General features: G+C 42.3%; 1 protein-coding gene across 9 annotated transcripts in view; it reads right to left on the minus strand.

The window, feature by feature from the left end:
• The window catches only part of Msi2 (musashi RNA binding protein 2), a 366,811-nt gene extending 359,805 nt beyond the window's left edge, over positions 1-7,006 (minus strand). For all 9 annotated transcript variants that reach the window (XM_077800895.1, XM_077800891.1, XM_077800892.1 and 6 more), the window contains exons 1-5: positions 6,930-7,006; positions 6,581-6,621; positions 6,144-6,225; positions 5,325-5,409; positions 1,366-1,407 (exon numbers count right to left, since the gene is read on the minus strand). In XM_077800895.1, coding sequence (XP_077657021.1) covers positions 1,366-1,407; positions 5,325-5,409; positions 6,144-6,225; positions 6,581-6,621; positions 6,930-6,991 — 312 coding nt within the window. In that variant the 5' untranslated portion in view covers positions 6,992-7,006. The remainder of the gene's footprint in view (positions 1-1,365; positions 1,408-5,324; positions 5,410-6,143; positions 6,226-6,580; positions 6,622-6,929) is intronic.
• Positions 7,007-17,690: the final 10,684 nt, after the last annotated feature.

Genomic DNA, 17,690 nt, shown 5'->3' on the forward strand with positions numbered 1-17,690 from the left:
GATCAAATGACTAACCTGGAAATTTGAAGATTCACACTTACGGAAGAAACAGCAGTTCTTCCAAACCCAGGAAATACCGCTAAGCCTGGGAAGCCTTCTTAAATGTAAAGGATCACACAGTTTGGAAAGCAACTACACACATTAAGATGATCCCAAAGGCTGTGCTATGTACAGAAGTAATCTAACCCCTTCAGTTCGTTAATTCCTACCGTCTACGTAAGCACTGGGGGGAAGAAAATACCTTAAGAAAATATGTCAGTATATTTACCTAAGGAATTCTGGTTCCATCTTTAAAAAGGAAGAGAAAGAAAGAATCACTCACTCACGTAGCAGGATCCAGACGTGAAATTCTCAAAATATCATCCAAAACAGCCCACTTTTTTCTGTGATAATGTACAAAACTGTTTTCCCCTTTATAGTTAGAAGGTTCCTCTCCAAGAGACTGTGCTTAAAGAAGTAAATTGAATTTGCAAAGAGCCACATAACCCTTTTCCTTTGTGTCTTGCAATCTAGAACCTTCAACTCTTCCCCTTTCACCTGACAGGGTCAAGGCCACAGATACAGAAAAGTATCTCTTCCAAGGTTACACAAGGAAGCAGAAAGCATACCTCAAAAGTGTAAACTGAGCACAGACCCCCTAAGCCCTTCCGACCTAACCGTGGACTTCACGCAGCTGTGTCCTCTGGGCCACCTAGCAGGCAGGCTTAGTGAGAACTATGTTAACTACACACTTCTAAAAAAGTGCAGCCCTGTCTCAATCCTTTCAGCAAGTCTTGGAGTATCACTCCTTCGGGGTTACAACATTTTCCGAACTTGTCCGCCCAGGCACAAAATAAGCAACACTGTTGGTTTCAAGTTTGCCCTGATTTATCCAAACAACTTGAAACCACGATATCCCCTGCTTCTGCTCTCAGACTTATGGCTTTAGGGGGTCTAAGAAGTTGTTTCCAAGTTAAATTCATTCTATTCCTCTCCAAAAACTCCAACTCAAGAATACCCTTCCAGAGTGAGAGTCACAGAGAAATGTTCCACTTTTTCCCAATAGGATCTCAGCAACGCTTAAAAAATAAACAGAACACTTGCATAAATATTACAACAGACGGAGCCAACTCCTCCAGCTGAGGATCAGACTTGTCCCTCTCCCCAGCTGGATGCTCAGAACCCACCTGGGGACAGCAAACTTAGAGGCGCACTAGCCGTGGGGTTATCCCATTGAACCGCTGGTCTGCACTCACCACCCATGCTGACACCCTAAAGTACAGCGGATATTGGGTTTCAACACTGCACGGTCAAAGCTCCATGCGAACTTGAAATCCTTACATTCATTGCAAATCCTAAAAGCCTATCATTGGTTCTCCTACTTACCTTGGGTTGCGCTCGACGAGGAAATGCAACTTTGGGGTCAATCTGGGGGGAAAAATGGAAAAGTAGGAGTCAGTGAAATGCTAAGGAAAGGGGAAAAAATAGGATCAATCACCTAATTATTAATCACTCATTTCTCAGGCTTATATCTTGGCATTTATTAACTTCTTGGGCACCTGCAAAGTCCCTTCAATGCTGAGCTCAGCTTTCATCATCCCCCCAAAATTGGCCTTTCTGAAATGCCTCATGGTGCATCTCAGTGTGTGATGCTCTTCATAAACCAGGTGTCATATACCCTTATTTAGACAAGGGATTCTCTTCCACAGACACTGCCCAGTAAAAGCTACTCACAGCTAATCTGCAATGTGAGTCCAGGAGAAAAGACAGGAGCAAGGTCATCACTGAAAAAAATCATAACCTGAAAATTCAACATAAGCCCTTCTAGCACCAAGTAATCAGATCCAACACAATGCTCTGCTTGAATTTTAGCAAAATAAAGTGACCCAGGATTAATCAAAAAGATCTGTTCCGGAGTTAAACCTCAAAAGAAAGCAGGTGTCCAAAACTGCGGAGCTGGACTTGGTTCTTAAAATAAGTATAATTTAAAAAAGAAAGAGAAAAAAATGCACCTGAACTAAATACACCCGGATTTAAAAAAAAAAAAAAAAAACCACATATAGGGTAAAAATCTATGAGTGACCTAAGTTCAAATTCAAAAAGAAAAGGTCAGCCTGGCGATGGTGAAAAATAAAATGACTGAAAAAAAAAAAAAAGTCACAATCAGTGGTGGTTCCCACCTGTGATCCCACCAACTTGGGAGGCTGAGGAAGGAGGATCACAAGTATGAGGCCAGGCTCAGCAACTTAGCAATACCCCTGTCTCAAAATGAAAAATAAGAAGGGCTGGGGATGTGGCTCAGTGGTAAAACATCTCCGGGTTCAATCCACAGCACCGCCAAAAAAAAAAAAAAAAAAAAATTCAGAATCTAGTCTGAGAATTAGGGTATCCCCACCTCCACCTCCATCTCAATGGAAAAACTTCTCCACTTCAAATCAGAAGCCTGGAGAGCACATGATTCTCAATCAGAGACTAGTTTTTACAACTCAAAACAATTCCCACAGAAGCAATTGAATCCAACAGGCTGAAGTGAGGAGGAAAAAAAGTTACTGGATAGATAAAAAGAAGAAAAAAAATCATTTTCCATTGTAGATTTTCATCAAAATTCTAAATGTCATAAATCTTTGGATAAAATCCAACTCAGGGCATGAATACGGCTGCAAGTTATTTATTTAAAGGCTTTGGCTTTTGCATTAAATTTTTTCCCTTCTAAAAAGTAAACCTGAATTTGTTTTCAGTTCTGTCATGGAGGGAAAAAAAATACTGCTTTGGGAAAAAGAGCAAAGGATGAAAAGCTCACCACTGATAGCTTCTCTGTTCCCTGACTTAACATCCCCTAGGACCCCGGGCAGTAAAGACGCACAAGGATTTATCGCTTTTATTAAGGTAGTTTAAAGACCTAATAAAAGTCTGTTTCGTGTTTTCTAGCTTGAAGCATCACCTGAGAAATGAGAGATTACTTTTCAAACGCTAAAAGAGACCCCCAAAATCTCTGATCTAGAAACTACCCTTTCATAAAGATTAACATTACTGCATCTACAGGTGTGCCCAGCACTGACTACAGCTCATCTACAAGAGAAATACAACAGGTGTGGATTTTCCATTCTGTTGACCAAACATAGGACAGAAGCATCTGTTCAAAAACACTCTCCGAAAGGATTTTATTTATTTATTTTTTTTTTTTTTTTTAGCTGACCAGCACACAATTGTAAAAGAAGTCCACCTTGTTTTCGGGACAAAAGATAAAGGGCACATCAAAGGAGAGGTCAGGAGGTGAGGGGAGACGACACAAGGAAAAATGTGATAAGCTTTAAAAAAACTAAAATGACAAAACCAAAAGCCAATTCGGAACTATACTGTGTGTGGTGACATCCACGCATGGCACTGAGGTCAGCGTGCAAAGTTTACACGCGGAGATCTCTAAAGGAGAGGAGGGGTCAAGGCAAGATGGCAAATCCCAACCTTTTGTACATCCCTGTCAACTAGTTTTTAAAGATGAACAACAAAAAAAAAAGAAAACTACCAAAAATTAAAACATTAGTTAGTTAGGTACAACTCTACTTACTGCATCTACAGTCCTCTAGGAAACACTAGGGTACTAATTTGGATGCGAATGGCCGTTACCTAAACAAAGCTTTTAAGGTAAGGGTAAACAAGATCCTCGTTTCCATGTCAATAAACCAACCGCCTTCTGCCTCCTGCACTGAACGTTGAAACAAAGTCAAAAGCTAGGTTATACTAAATAATAGCTACCACGTCTACAAACAATTAGGGAGGGAAACTGTAGGCTATGCCCTTGACGCTGAAGGATCAACCCACCAGCCACCTCAGAAACCAAATTCTAATTCTCCCACCCAGGTGGGGAGAGGGGGGTAGACCAGAAATTCAAGAATTTGCCTTGAGATGATTTTCCTCATTAATTTTACGAGTTTTTAAAAATATCTAGCCAAGAAGTCAAGGAGAAAAAAAAAAAAATCCTCAGACATCCATTATCACCCTACAAATGATTATTCCTGAAATTAAATTCTCTAAAAGTACAAAATGTCTGAGCCATAAGCTAAAATACTTCCAAGAAAATTAATAAAGCTACTAAGTATGTGAGGTCTTTTCCTGGGGAGAGAGGGCAGCCCCTGACCTCTTTGATCAGAGAAAGAGGGTGAATTTGCAAAATCAATAAGAGTGCATATCAAAGGTTGTCAGGTTTTTTTCTTTTCTTCTCTTCCATTCAGTGTTCCATCTCTTTGGCTTTCAATGTTAAACCCAAAAGAATCTAAAAGATGACCTTGTTCTGTTTGTTTTACAGAAGAGGAAACTGAGGCCAGAGACAGGGAATAACTTGCCCAAATTCATGATGGACCACTAGAAGGAGAACCCCATCTCTAGCTCCATCCCTGGAGCCCACCATAGAGAAGTGGAGCCCCACACTGCCCACCACTACATCCCAACATCACCTCAAGGCCTCGGTTTAAGCAGATATTAAAAAAAAAAAATCGTGGGGAAATTACAGTAGACGTACAGGGAAGGGAGGAGAGGCAGGAAGACAACACAGGGGCTTAAATAAAACACTCCCCAGCCTCCCCTAACATTACATTTATTATTACAGACTGACAATTCTTTCTTCCCTTCCTCTCTGACCTCACCCTAGCAACTTTTCCCCCCTCTCCAATCTGGATTTTAAAAACTTCTAATGCTATAAAAGTACCCACACTCATATGAAAGGAGCCAAGAAAGAAAAGAAAGAAAAAAAAATCACTTTGAAACTCAAGGCCTTATCAGGCTTCGGTTTCACGCCATCTGGAGTCACCCCACTGGATGCCCAGCTTGGCTCTGCTAGCGACTCCTTTTCTTCTCAAACCGCATTCCAAATCCCAAGTGCACCAAGAGAAACCTGTTGCCTGGACCCAGGATGGGCACCCCCTCCCTCCCCCCCGCCACCCTGGCTTCCCTCAGCCGGGAAGCAGGCTGTGCCTCCAACAAGCCATTCCCACAGCTACAGTTGGTAACGCGGGCAGTGCTGGCTGACAAAGTTCCCTCTGCTCTCTGGTAGTTTCTCTGTACAGTCCCCCTGGCCGGGAGAATAGCCCCTCGGGGGAGTCAAATCCCCTCCTCCCAGACTCCCGAAGCTGCAATGGGACAGGCTCTAAAAGAAAACCCCAAACCCAGCCAACGCAGCAAACTTCTGAGCCAACTCGCTAGCTAGCTCGGTTTAAAAGTACCCATTTCTAGCACAGAAGCAAAAGAAGGCGCTGTCCCTTTAAATAGGGCTGTCAATGCCCAGATCGTTCCTGAAAAGGGGCGAGCAACAACAACCACCACAACAAACAAACAAACAAAAAGCAACCTACCGTCTTGGAATCTAACTCATGGTGGGGCTGACCTAATACTTTATCTACACTTGCTGGGTCTGCGAACGTGACGAAACCGAAGCCTCTGAAAGGAGACAAAGAGGGAGGAAAACAAACAAGAAAATGTGACACCATTGAAAGCAACAAGGAGTAAGACCTCATGCAGAAGGGGAGCAAAAGTTGCCCCCCACACACCCCCATCCCCACGTCCCTCCCCTAAGTCTACTCTCCTGCCTACAGCCCTCCACCTCGCAGGAAGGAAAAAAAAAATATCAAGGTTAATGGGGGAAGTGGAACGGGGGCAGGGCGGCTGGAGGTAACTTGGAAGAGGCTGGTGCCTCCACCCTGGGCGCCTCAGTTTCCTCTCCTCCTCCCTTTCTTAAGGCTTTGTTGTATCCCGGAGGGGGTCCGGCAACCCAGAGAGATTCACCCACCTTTCCAAGAGGGGACTTCAGAGTTTGGGGAGCTGGGAGTATAAGGAAGGCACACATTGGGGAAAAAAAAAAAAAAAAAAACTATGTGGAAAGTGAATGAAGCTGAATGTCATTTTAAACAAGAGAAAAAGAAGCAACGGGAAATGACTTCAAGCGAAAGAGATGGGCATCTCTGTATTCAGAGTTCAGCCCTAATTAACCATAACCTTTGGGGTTATGGTGGGGTGGGGTGGGGGAGAGTGACGTTCCGGACCAGCCACGAGCCTGAGCCCCATTCTAAATCCGCTTAGCTACTTCCGAAGACACCTCCAAAAATAAAACTTAAAACTTTGTTCTAAAATAAAGGCAAAAAAAAAAAAAAAAAACCCAGAAGGGAATGGTTTACCTGGAGCGTTTCGTAGTGGGATCTCTCATGACCATACATTCTCTAATTTCTCCAAATTTGCTAAAATAGTCTCTAAGGCTATCTGTAGAGAGAGAAAGAGAGAGATGGGGGGGGAGAGAGAGAAGGTGTGGAGAAAAGAAAAAAAAAAGCAATGCAAATTTTGATCAAGGACAAAAACCAAAAGTAGTTTTCTGTTGTTATTCTGTTTTGTTTTTTGCATTTTTTTTGCACACGCGCGCGCGGGGGGGAAATTCGGCCACAGAGGTCGTGTAGAGGGCTCGGAAAGGATTTGCTATTTAAAAAAAAAAAAAAATAACCTTGCACAGGAGAAGTGGGGAGCCAACGGCGGGGGGGGGGTGCTCCTACACCGGGATAACAAAGAGCAATAAAGAAGCCAAGAAGGGGGGGACCCAGGCGTCCCCCCCTCCCTCCCTTACCTGGTGAGGTCTGCCAGCTCAGTCCACCGATAAACATTTTACTAGAGGGAGAAAACATAACAGAAGTGAGCACCGATGTCAGATCGGCCATTTTGACGTGTAACTTACAAAAGCTAAAAGGAAAGCGGGGGGGAGCGATCGAGCGCGAGCCGGGAGGTGGGGTGGGGGAGAAGGTGGCGGCGAAACGCCATCCAAAGGTGTGTAACTTCCACGGGGGGGGGGGCGCGGAAGGGCGGGAGTGGGGGGGGCGCGGAGATGCCCGGCTCCGCGCACCGCCGTCCCCGCGCCGCGGCAAGGAGAGCGAGCCCGGCGGCGGCGGCGGCGCGGTGGGCAGCGGCTGGAAACTTACCCGGGGTCGTGCTGGGAGTCGTTGGCGCTGCCCGAGGTGCCTTGGCTCCCATTTGCCTCCATATCGGAGCCCCCCCGCCCCCCCACCCCCGAAACACCGAGCCCCACAGCGATCGGAGCGGAGCGGCGGCCGGCTCCGAGCCCCGAGATCTCCGCTCCCTCCTCCCCCGCCTCCTCCCCCCCGCCCGGGCTCCTCCGAATCTCTCTGCGAGCGGCGGAGCCGGGGCAGCGGCGAGAGCCGTCACACGTGGGCTCGGCTTAGCTCAGCCCCGCCGCCTCGCACACCCCCCCGTCCCCGCCCCCCCGGCCCATCCCCACCTCTCCCCCTCCTCCTCCCCACCCCCATCTCCTCCTCCTCCTCCTCCTCCCCCTCCTCCCCGGCGCACGTGGGGCGGAGTTCTAGAACGTCGTGTAACCAATGCGGTGACGTCACGCACCCCGGTGCGGCCCCCGCCTGCCCGCGCGCGCGCTCACTCGGCCCCCCCCCCCAGCTGCTGGACCCTGGGGGTCGACGCGCGCGAGCCCCGAGGCCCGAAGGGGGCCCCGCCTCCAGACAGACGGGCGTAAAAAAAAAAAAATTTTAAAAAAGGGGAGCGCACCCCGACTTCCCTGGATCACATGGGCTGCGGGGGGCGGGAGGATCGGGGAAGGGGGAGGCGCGGGGAGCTCGCCGCCGCTCCCCACCCGGGCCCGGGAGAAGACGCCCCCCTCCCCCTGTTCGGCATCTCCATTCAAGTTCGCTCGCGGTCCCCTGCCGCCGCCGGGACCTGGGGATGGCACTCGCCGCCCGCCCTGGTCTGCGCTCAGTTTCAAGCCACCGCGCAAAAATTTAGGTCAAGGACGTAGGGAGCAAGCCCACACCCTGGCGCTCCTCGGGCGGCTCCCGAGACCCCCCCCCACCCCCCAGGATCTGGGGGACTCCGGGATGGCGGAGACCCTCGGGCACAAACACCAGCCACAAGTTTTATTTTCCCTTCGCGCTGCAAGTTCGCTGGCTCGCTCGCTCTCCACACCGGCACGTCTGGTGCGGCTCCCCGCCCTTCCCCGGCGGAGGTACCGATCTGTACCGGGGAAAGGTTATTTTGGAACTTTGAGAAACGGACGCGATTCCAATGGCGAGAAAGTGCCCAGGAAAGAGTTTCCGCGTTAATCGCACAGCGTTTTAAAAATATAATAAAATCGGTTTTATAGGGGTCAAGGTCAAATGATCGGGATTCAGAGCCAGTGTTTGTACCTAGTGAGAAGTAGTTTTGGAGCGACTCTGGGATGGCTGGGAAGGTAGTTATTTCAGGAAACCCCTCTCCAACCCGTCCGTTATAATATATTTTATTCTTTCTCAAGTTACCCAGGCTTTATATGCTGAGATAGTAAAATGCATGAGATTGAAATAGCCCAAGACCTCAAGACCTGGGGAGGTCATTGGGGAAGCAGAAGGCTTCAGACACACACACACCCACAGAAGCATTATGGCACAGCATAGATCCAGGCACACAGTAGGTGCCTAATAAATGCTTGATAATCCCCCCCACCCCTTGCTCAATGGAAAACCTCAAAACACGATGTTTGTAGCTTCCCAAAGGCATCGCACATTTCTCCAGCAGATTCCATTTAAAGCTGGCCAAATTCAGGCTGGATTCAATTTATGGGGTATTTAAAACAATAAGGATACAATTATACTTATTATTTTATATTATTACAGTAAACTAAGTTAATATGGCATGAGGGGCAACATAAAGTTGCGGTTCATCAAATATTCAGATTAAGGTTAAGTATGAATTGATGCCCAATTAACGCTTTTCTGTTAATTTTCATTAGGATTAGAAGACAATGGAATACACTCAACACCAAAACTGCACCAAATCTACTGTGGGTCTTTAAACGTGGAACATTTGGAAAAACTCAACACCAGCCAAATCCTTGGGTGTCCAGACTCTCAATCTCCCTGTCCTCTGAAATGGGATAATTCTCCCTTGACAAGATTGATGGGGTGGGGGTGAAGTGTTTGACGTGAACAAAAGTTATAGAACTCTTTCTCTTTGCAAACCTATGTGGGGTCACGTTCACAACCAATCATTACTTAATCCGATTTTAGACGGCACTTTGAGGCTTTAAATCATTTGCCATTGCTCCAAGCCGATTCTCAAATCATCTGGGGGTCTCATGCATTGAAGAGCCAGTTTTGATGATAATTGTTTATTATTATTCCCAATAACAAAATGAGGACAATAGAGCTAATTGGATTGTGTTTTGGGTTTTTACAACTACCATACTCTGAGCTAGAAAGGCCTTTCCTAATCCAACCCCCTCATTTTACAGAAGATGTCAGAGATGTTACGCTGTCAGGCCCCATCCTTACCTCTACCAGTCAGTTACCAAGAAGGGGCCTGGTCATCAGTTCATGCCCTTGGCTCTGCTGCCTCAATATTTATTCTCTCCTTTGCAATGGGTGCTGTTCTTACTGGTGTAGACCTACACAAGCTGACACTTAGTGAACTGGAAGAAAACCCTGAGAGGGACCTGCCCTAAAATGACCAACTCAGTGGCTGAGAAAGGACTAGATTTTAAGTCTCCATCATTATAGTGAATTTTTTTTTTTTTTTTTTTTTTTTTGGTAGCAGGAATTACACCCAAGGGCATTTAACCAGTGAGCCACATCCCCAGCCCCTTTTTGTATTTTATTAGGAGCAGTACCTCACTGAATTGCTTAGGGCCTCACTAAGTTGCTGAGACTGGCTGTGAACTCCTGATTCTCCTGCCGCTGCAATAACATTGTGGCTACCTCTTCTTGCTTTGTAATTCTCAGTCTTGACAAATGCACAGAATCCTATAACCAAAGCCAGAATCAAGATGTGCAATCTGTATACGGGGTAAAAATGGGAGTTCATAACCCACTTAAATCAAAGTGTGAAATATGATATATCAAGAACTATGTAATGTTTTGAACAACCAATAAAAAAAAAAGAAAATAAATAAAAAGAAAAAAAAAGATGTGGAAGAGTTTCATTGTCCCAAGGAACACCTTCTTTCTCTCCCTCTGCACTACATTATTTATGATTATTATGTATTTCTTCTCCAGCTCACTCAAGGTAGCCCCTGCATTAGGAAAATTCCACTAGTGAAATGTCAGAACTCCCCCCTCTTAAAAGTCTCAACACTGTTGGGTAGCCCTGCTTGAGACTCCATCTTTGCTAGCTCTCCTAATACCCACTTTCTCCTGCTTTCCCTCATCGCTTACCAGCCCTTCCTTCTCCGACTCTGTCCAGACTCTCCCCTCTCTGCCTTTCCTTTATATTTGCGGGTTCATTCTAGTCTCACCTCTAGTTACACACCCTCCCTGGATGACTTCTCAGTGGGATGGGTTTAAATGTCACCTACATGCTGATGTCACTCAAAATCTCCAGCCATGACCTTCCCAAAGATTTCCAGGTTCTGGTCAATTTCTTATTCAACATTCTCACTGAACGAGTCAAAAACCACTTGCATGCTCTTTTCCCCTACCTCTGACCCTCTTTTAGGGTTCCCTAAAAAAGATCCCAGCCATTTGAAAACAACACCCCTTCCTCATGCAACCTATCAAGAGAGTCCAGGGTTTCACCTCCTAAATATCTCTCAAATCTCTTTTTCTCACTACTTCATCCTAGATCCCCACCACCACCCGAGGCCCTGCAACAGCTTTCAAAAAAGTTGTCTTGGGCTGGGATTGTGGCTCAGCGGTAGAATGCCTGTCTCGCACTGGTGGGCCCTAGGTTCGATCCTCAGCACTACATAAAAAAGAAAGAAAGAAAGGAAGGAAGGAAGGAAGGAAGGAAGGAAGGAAGGAAGGAAGGAAGGAAGGAAGGAAGGAAGGAAGAAAGGCATTGTGTTGTGTCCATCTACATCTAAAAAATAAATATTAAAAAAAAAACAGTTGTCTCACAACCACTCAGTGCACTTATGTATCTGAAAGCTTTCCCAGACCTCTTTGACCAGTCATGCCCTTGGAGATACACTGTTAACCTGCCAGAACGTCCTCTGTGTACCTGTGTGATCATTTGCTTTATTGCCCATCTCCTCCACCAAGCCACAGCTCCCATCCCATTTTTACTCTCCTTGTACCAGAACAGTGCCTGCTGGTACATGGATGACAATAAATCATTATTAAGTGAGTAAATGAATGAAGGGATGAATGAATGAATGAAAGTCAACATCTAATTTGTATCCATGTTCAGAAGTCAAATTGGCTGCAATTTCCCCCTTTTCATAGTCCTGTTCTCTGGTTATACTGGCCTCCTAAAAGGAACTGGTTAATGTTCCTTCTTTTTCCATTTTCTGGAACAGTGTGTTTAAGATTGGAATTATGTGTTCCTTGAATGTTTCCTAAACTTGCCAGTAAAAATGGGTCCAGGAGAGCCATTTCCTAGGTTGATTTTTAACTACTGATTTCATTTCCTTAATGGTTATAGATCTGTTGAAGTTTTCTGTTTTCTTTTTTAATCCATTTTTGCACACTATGTTTTTCAAGGAAATTATCCATACCATCTAGGTTTTCAAATGTACCTGACAAAATGCAATACATAGTTTTCACTTAGTATCTTTTGACCTGCTTTATCTATCCATAATATCCATTTTTCTCATTCCAAATATTATATGCTTATCTGGATTAATTTTTCCAGGGACCTACTTCTTCAGTAGTGTTTTCTTTCCACTTTTCTACTAGTGTTTTTGAAGAATCAGATTTTAGTTTTGCTAACACTCTTTTTCTGGTTCATTAATTTTTTTTCTTTTTCTTTTTTTTTTTTTTTAGAGAGAGAGTGAGAGAGGAGAGAGAGTGAGAGAGAGAGAGAGAGAGAGAGAATTTTTAATATTTATTTTTTAGTTCTCGGCGGACACAACATCTTTGTTGGTATGTGGTGCTGAGGATCGAACCCGGGCCGCACGCATGCCAGGCGAGCGCGCTACCGCCTGAGCCACATCCCCAGCCCTTTCTTTTTTTTTTAATTTTAGTTTTTTGGCCATACTGGGAATTGAACCCAGGGCTTCACGCATGCAAGACAAGTGCTCAATCACTGAGCCACGTTCCTAGTCCCTAGTTTATTATTTTTTTTTTTTTTTAGAGAGAGAGAGAGAATTTTTTAATATTTTTTTAAAGAGAGTGAGAGAGAGGGAGAGAGAGAGAGAGAGAATTTTTAATATTTATTTTTTAGTTATCGGCGGACACAACATCTTTGTATGTGGTGCTGAGGATCGAACCCAGGCCGCACGCATGCCAGGCGAGCGCGCTACTGCTTGAGCCACATCCCCAGCCCTAGTTTATTAATTTTGGTTCTTATATTATTATATGTTACATATCTTAAATTTTTACTACATGAAAATAAGAGTATATCATATAATATTCATATATACCATATCATATATATGGTATTATTCCTTTCCTTCTACTCTTCTCAAGTTTTTTCTGTTTGTTTTGTTGTTGTGGTTGTTTGAGTTTTAGGGTTTTTGTTTGTTTGTTTAGTACTGAGAATTGAACCCAAGGTTATTCTACCACTAAGCTATATCCCCCAGCCCTTTTATTTCAAGATAGAGTCTCACTAAGTTGCTGAGCCTGGCCTTAAACTTGCAATCCTCTTGCCTCAGCCTTCTGAGTAGCTGGGATTACAGATGTACACCACTGCAACTGACCTGTTGCTCTTTTTAAAAATTTTGACTTAGTGGCATAGGCAATTAATTTTGATTTTCTCTTTTCTGATCTTAACATTTAAGTCTACAGATTTCACTCTGGGTACCACTCAAACTACATTTCACAAAATATATAGACTTTTCATTAACATCTAGTTTTTAAAAAGGTTTAGATTTTCAGTATGATTTTTTCTTTGACCCATGGCTTAGTACAGGTATATATCAGAATTTCTAAACATGAAAGGTACTTGAAGTTTTTTTGCTATTAACTGTTTCTAATTTAACTGAACCAGGGTCAGAGAATGTAGCCTATATGAAGCAGATACTTGTGATGTATTTAAACTTGCTATGGTACATGTTCAATTTTATAAATAATTTCCTGTGATCTTGAAAAGCATGTATATGACTTAATTTTTAAGTGTGACATTCTATATGGATCTAAATGAATCAAGCTTATTAATTATGTTATCTTGAATTCCTATGTCCTTATTAATATTTCCGATCTGCAATTTTTATATATATACATTAACATTTTTATATGACTAGACTTGTCAGTTTCTCTTAAAAATTTCTCAGTTTTACTGTCTTTATTTTTAAAGTATGTTATCAGGTGCATCAAAAAGAACTGTTAAAATCTTCCAATATAACTGCATTTTTTCAACTTATTTTTTCCTCTTTTTGCTTTCTATATTTTAAGACAATATTATTGGGTGCATATACATTTAGGTTTACTATTTTCCTTGGGAATTATTCCTTTAATGTTGACATAGTTGAACTTCATCTTTGCTTTTTTTTTATTCCCTTCAGTACTGGGGATTGATCCAGGGGCACTTAACCACTGAGCCACATCCCCAGCTCTTTTTAGTTTTTATTTTGAGACAGAGTCTCACTAAATTGCTGAGGCTTGCTTTGAACTCAAGATCCTCTTGCTTCAGCCTCCCAAGCCGAAGTTACTTAGTGAGGCCCTAGGTAACTGGGATTACAGGAGTGCTCCATTATGCCCAGCAACCCCAATACATTTTATTTTTTATTTTGAGACAGAGGGTCAGTAAGTTGCCAAGGCTGGCCTTGAATGATTCTCCTGCTTCAGCCTCCACTGTAGCTGAGATTATAGGCGTGCACTTCCATGTCTGGCTATCCTTCCTTTCTGCTTTACAGTCTAATTTATGATAAATATAATTACTCTGTTAGTTAGCCTTGCCTGGTATACATTTTTCCATCCTTTTACTTTCTACCTTTCAATGCCCTTATGTTTTAGTTAAACTTCTTGTAAACAATATATAGCTGTTTTTTATGCATTTATTTGTTTTCTTAACTGGTATGTCCAGTTCATTTACATTTATTGTGGTTATTAATATTTTTAAATAGGTCTCAAGAGCACAAAAATATATTAGTCACAATCTCTTTTATAAGAAACTTTTATCATTGAGGATGCTTGTGGCTCCTTTTTTTTATATGTTGGTATTGTGAATACCTGTAAACCTACTATTCAAACAGAGAACTAAAAAAGAAACAGTGACTGTATCTACCTATGTGTTCCTCCCTACCCCATTTCTCCAAGTACCCATCAAACCCGAATCTTACATTTATCTCTCTATCTATCTATCTATCTTTTTATTTATTTATTGCTTTTTTCAAAAAGTTTTTTCAGCTGAGCACAATGCAACATACCTGTAATCTCAGCAACTTGGAAAGCCAAGGCAGAAGGATCACAAACAAGTTCAAGACCACTCTGGGCAACTTAGTGAGACCCTGTCTCAAAATAAAAAATAAAAAGGGCTCAGGAAGTAACTCAGTGGTAGAGCACTCCTGGGTTTTATCCCCAGTAATGGAAATTTTTTAAAAATCACATATTATCAATGACTGAGTTATATAATATTTTGTTTTTTCCTAACTTTATGAAAATATTCTGAGGCTGATTGTTTTACTTGCTATGGAATTTTTAATAATCTTCTAGATCGCTGCATCAGGTTGTAGTTCAATGTTTCTTATAGTGGTATGATATTGCATTATGGGATGGTGCCACAGTTTTGTTAGTCCATTCTTCTGTCAGTAGCTCTTTGTGTTCTTTCCAGTTTTCTGCTCTATAAATATTATTGTGATGAGCATTTTCACCTTGCAGTGTATGTGGGTCAGAATTGCTCTTTGGAGTGATTGCTGGGGGACAGGTATGTGAACGTAACACCTTTACCAAGTAATGCGGAGCTATTTTCCAAAATGATATTCCAAAACATACTTCTACTAACAATCTGTGAGAGAGCTGTCAATCCACTGATTTCTGTCATTCTGAAATTTACATCTTGATTCTTGTTTGGCATCTTTTAATTACTTTTCTTTTTCTAAACTTTCTTTTGCCATCTTTCTATGCTTCTCCTGAGATGATCACGAATTCTTTGTTTCCCTTTCCTCTTTTAACCAATCTAGAAGTTGTAAATTCTATTTCTACTCTTTCAGTGATGACGATTTTTAACACGTATGAGTGATCAAAAGTAAATCAAATTTCCTACAATAATCTAACAACAAATCAACTTCAATTACAACCTCTCACTTTACATACTATTTTTGCTCGTTATTTTATTTTGTTAATTAATTAGTTGATTAATTAATTCTCTGCTGCAGATTGAACCCAGAGCCTGGGACATGTTAAGCAAGTGCTCTACCACCGAGCTGTGTCCCCAGCCCATTGTTGTTATATTAGATCCTCTTGGTTTATATGTCCCTAGTTTTAATCCCTACAGTAATTTTATGTACCATCAATTCATTGTTTAGATTTATCCATGTTTACCTGGGCACAATGGTGCATGCCTGTAATCCCGGAGATGGGAGGCTGAAGCAAGAAGATCACATGTTTGAGGCCAGTCTTAGAAACTTAGTGAGGCCCTAAGTAACTTAGTGAGACCTGTCTCAAAATAAAAAGGGCTGGAGATATAGCTCAGTGTAAAACATCCCTGGGTTCAATCCCTGGTACCAATAAAATAAAATAAAAAGATTTATTCATATTTACCAACTTGTTCACCTTTTCTTCTAACATCCTCTTTCTAGGTACCAGCTCTTTTAAAAAACCTGAAACATACCCTTTAGTAGTTCTTTCCAGAAAGTTATGTAAGTGATATGCTCTTTACATTAATATAAAAATGTCATATTTCACTGTCATTCTTGAATGATGATTTCTTTAGGGCAGTATTCCAGATTGACAGTTGCTTAACTTCAGCATTTTTTTTTCTTTTTTTTTTTAGTATACTTTACACGTCTTATGTTTCTATCTACTGTTGAGACAGTTGCTATCAGTCTGTCAATCCTTTGTAGGTAATCTGCCTTTTCTCACTGGTTTTAATTTTTTTTTTCCTCCTTGTCTTTGGTTTGCTCCATTTTTTTACTATGCTGTGTTCAAGTCTGAACTTGTTTTTATTGACCTTGTCCATGACTCATCGTACATCCCCACTCTTGGGATTCACGCTTTCCATCAGGTCTGGAAAATGTTCCGCCATTATGTGAATGAAGTCTCTTCTTCTCTCCTGCTCTGGTATTTGATGTTCCATGCATGTTCTCTTTCTATCTAGCAAACTCCAGTCTCTTAGACTTTCCTTTGCTTTGTATCTCTGTGGGGCTTCCTGGACAGTTTCTTCAAATCCATTCACAGTTCTATCTTGCGTTGTATCTAATCACACTATATTTAACTTATCACTGAATGTTTTCTTTCAATGACTGTGTGTGTCATTGCTAGAAATTTTATTTCAAATCTACCCTTTAAAATAGCATTCGGTTATTTTTCTCCTGGTTTCAAATATTCCCTTATGTCTTTAATAATTTTTAAACTTATTTTATAGTCTGTCTGGTAGTTCTGTTATCTGAGGCCCTTGGGACTCTTGTATCTGTTGCACCTTGCTTGTAGAAGATCATATCTGTGTATATTGCGGAGCTTGGCTTTGGCTCTGTACTTTTTTTTTTTTTATTAATTCTAGACTTTCAGATTCCTAGACCATACAGGTATTATAAATTCCAGCCCCACACTCACATCAGTAGCTGAATGGAAGTCCCAAATTCCCAGAGAAGCCTTTTTCTCCCACCCTCAACCCAGGCTAAGACAGGCACATTTTTTTATCTTCCTATGCCATGGAGAGATGCATTTTTTAGTGAATTTTTTCTCTGATAATTCAGCCTTTTGAGGGTGCTAGCTTTATTGGGGGTTCTCAGTTCTATCTTCTCAGTCTCCTTCCTGTTTGGATCCTTAGCTCTCAGGCACCTGAGCCCAGCAAACCTGCCCCAGATCACCCCCCTCCCCTCAGCTCACCTGCACACCATGTGTCATCTCTCCTTCCTCATGACCCCAGAGAGAGCCTTTCCTACTGTCCCATGAGTTCACTTCAATAAGTATTTATTTATTTTTTTTGAGAGAGAGAGAGAATGAGAATTTTTTAATATTTATTTTTTAGTTTTCGGCGGACACAACATCTTTATTTTATTTTTATGTGGTGCTGAGGATCGAACCCAGCACCCCGCGCATGTCAGGTGAGCGCCTACTGCTTGAGCCACATCCCCAGCCCCTATTTATTGCATTTTGACAAGTATTCCTAGGAGGATTTTCCAGTTATTTAGTCTACCATATTACCAAAAAGGAAACTCATTTCCATTTAATTTTTAAAAATATTTTTATTAGTTGTTGATAGACCTTTTATTTATTTATTTACAAGCAGTGCTGAGAATCAAACCCAATGCCTCACACACGCTAGGCAAGCGCTTTACCACTGAGCCACAACCCCAACCCTGCATTTAATTTTTTATAATTTCATTTCAAAATTTTAATGACTTTCATTATAACTGTACTTTCCGCCCCCCCCCCTTAAATTACTATGTCTAAATTTTGGCTTTTCTTCGGAATTATCCCCTCCTGGGTGAATTAGCATTGCTGTGGTCCTAAATGAGGCAAACACAAGTCAATTTGGCTGTACAATTTAATACAGTTAATTTATTACGGTACTGGGGATTGAACCCAGGGGTGCTCAACCACTAAGCTACATCCTCAGTCCTTTTTATTGTTTATTTGGAGATAGGGTCTCACTAAGGTAACCAAGCTGGCCTCAAACTTGTAATCCTCCTGCTTCCGCCT

This window comes from Urocitellus parryii, chromosome 7, assembly GCF_045843805.1.
Source record: "Urocitellus parryii isolate mUroPar1 chromosome 7, mUroPar1.hap1, whole genome shotgun sequence".
NCBI classification, from domain to species: Eukaryota; Metazoa; Chordata; class Mammalia; order Rodentia; family Sciuridae; genus Urocitellus; species Urocitellus parryii.